At 51.8% G+C, this 1,905-nt stretch overlaps 1 protein-coding gene across 1 annotated transcript; it reads left to right on the top strand.

The window, feature by feature from the left end:
* The first annotated feature begins 361 nt into the window (after positions 1 to 361).
* On the top strand, positions 362 to 1,562 carry LOC133422010 (noggin-like). The gene has a single exon (XM_061711868.1). It carries the CDS (start codon positions 612 to 614, stop codon positions 1,311 to 1,313), a length of 702 nt encoding a protein of 233 aa, XP_061567852.1. The 5' UTR covers positions 362 to 611; the 3' UTR covers positions 1,314 to 1,562.
* The last annotated feature ends 343 nt before the right edge of the window (positions 1,563 to 1,905 follow it).

Below are 1,905 nucleotides of genomic sequence, written 5' to 3'. Positions count from 1 at the left end.
AAACATTGTAATGTAATGATGAAAAAAAATCGATCTAGACATATGAATCGATTTTTAGGAATTAATAAGAGAATCGATTTAGAATCGGAGAATCGATTTTTTTTCTACACTGGCCTAGATAAAAGTATTAAAGTCTTAGTCGGATGGTTCGGTGGGACCTGAACATGTTTCCTCCAGGATTCTCCAGATCTCACCAGCACCGCTGAAGAATGAAAGACTGATTTAATGGAGTCTGGAGAGCCAACAGGGGGCGTCTCCAGTGCGGACCCCCCCTCCTCCCCTCCTCTTCGGGGATCTCCTCCTAGACAACAAACACACATTCAAAGAGACGCACGGATTACATCACGCTGCGTGCGGAGGATAAAACGCAGGCGGCGGTTCTTGCGCCGAGCGCAGTTCCGCGGAGGAGACGACTGGAGCATCATGCCGAGCCGCAGCTGCTCCCCACAACAGGCTCCCACTGATGCGGATCTTTCTTTTTTCACGTCGCAGATTTTCACAATGGGACAGTGAACTTTGAGGGAACCTTTTGCAGCTTTTGGATACGGTGCTCACGCGTAATTACGCACCAGAACGAGCTCCGGGCGCGCTGTTCCTGCACCTTTTCTGACATGGATCAGCCTCCCCAGAGCGCAGCCTTATACCTGCTCATGCTGTCTCTCGGGCTGCTGGTGGACAGGGGGATCGGCCAGCACTACTACCTTCTCCGACCCATCCCGAGCGACAGTCTGCCGCTGGTGGAGTTAAAAGAGGACCCGGACCCGGTGTTCGACCCGCGGGAGCGGGACCTGAACGAGACCGAGCTGAGGAGCATCCTCGGGGACTTTGACAGCCGCTTTCTCTCCGTTTCTCCGCCCGCGGAGGACAAGCAGCAGCAGGGGATGACAAGCAACGACGAGCTGGACTTGGACTTTGACGCGCTGCAGCAGAGCCAGAACCAGAAAGGCGGAATCCTGCCCAAGGAGATCCGCGCCGTGGACTTCGACTTCGTGCAGTTCGGGAGGAAACACAAGCCCAGCAAGAAGCTGAAGCGGCGGCTCCAGCAGTGGCTGTGGGCCTACTCCTTCTGCCCGGTGTCGTACACGTGGACCGACCTGGGGACGCGCTTCTGGCCGCGGTTCGTGCGCGCCGGCAGCTGCTCCAGTAAGAGGTCGTGCTCCGTGCCGGAGGGGATGACGTGCAAACCCGCCAACTCCAGCCACCTGACGCTGCTCCGGTGGCGCTGCGTGCAGAGGAAGGGCGGGCTCAAGTGCGCCTGGATCCCGGTGCAGTACCCGGTCATCACCGACTGCAAATGCTCCTGCTCCAGCTAGAGGAAAGGAAAAGACACTATGGACGGAAATGATAAACTCCTTTTTATAACTTTGATTTGTTTCCAACTCCGGAGCGGAGGAATGTATTTTTCTGTATATGCGCTGTAAACGCCGATGCTGGTTTTATATATATTTCCCCATGTACAAAGTCAGTATTATTTGTAACCAGAGTCTACTTTATTTGTGGAGAATATCTGTTTTTTTTATATATTTTTTTGTATTTATGGAGATGTTGGCGCGCGGGAGCCGCGCAAAGGACTTTTCCGCGTCTGGATGAAGCCGATCGTGTATCATTCACTTGTTTCATCCTGTAAATTAAGGAAATGTATTATTTATTCTTTATATTCGTACAATAAATCGACACTGACATTATTTTAAAACCTCTTTTTTCGCTTTTTCCTCTCCTTATGGATGCTGTGGAGTCACCTGCCGCATTACGCACGGCGCGCTGCCCCAAACTAACACCATTTACGCATCACCGTACTTTTTACAATCCCGCGCTTATAGACTTCACAATGGTGCAAGTCTGCACGACGGAAATAAAAGAGGATTTGGTGATTAACCCGCAGGTGTTTGAGAGAAATGTTCCCCC

The sequence above is a fragment of the Cololabis saira genome, chromosome 21, assembly GCF_033807715.1.
Source record: "Cololabis saira isolate AMF1-May2022 chromosome 21, fColSai1.1, whole genome shotgun sequence".
NCBI lineage: Eukaryota > Metazoa > Chordata > Actinopteri > Beloniformes > Belonidae > Cololabis > Cololabis saira.
Note: the sequence above shows the minus strand (reverse complement) of the source record. Positions and strands in the feature narration are given on the sequence as shown.

Coding starts and splice junctions, on each gene's coding strand:
- LOC133422010 (XM_061711868.1), top strand. CDS start 612: ATGGATCAGCCTCCCCAGAGCGCAGCCTTATACCTGCTCATGCTGTCT.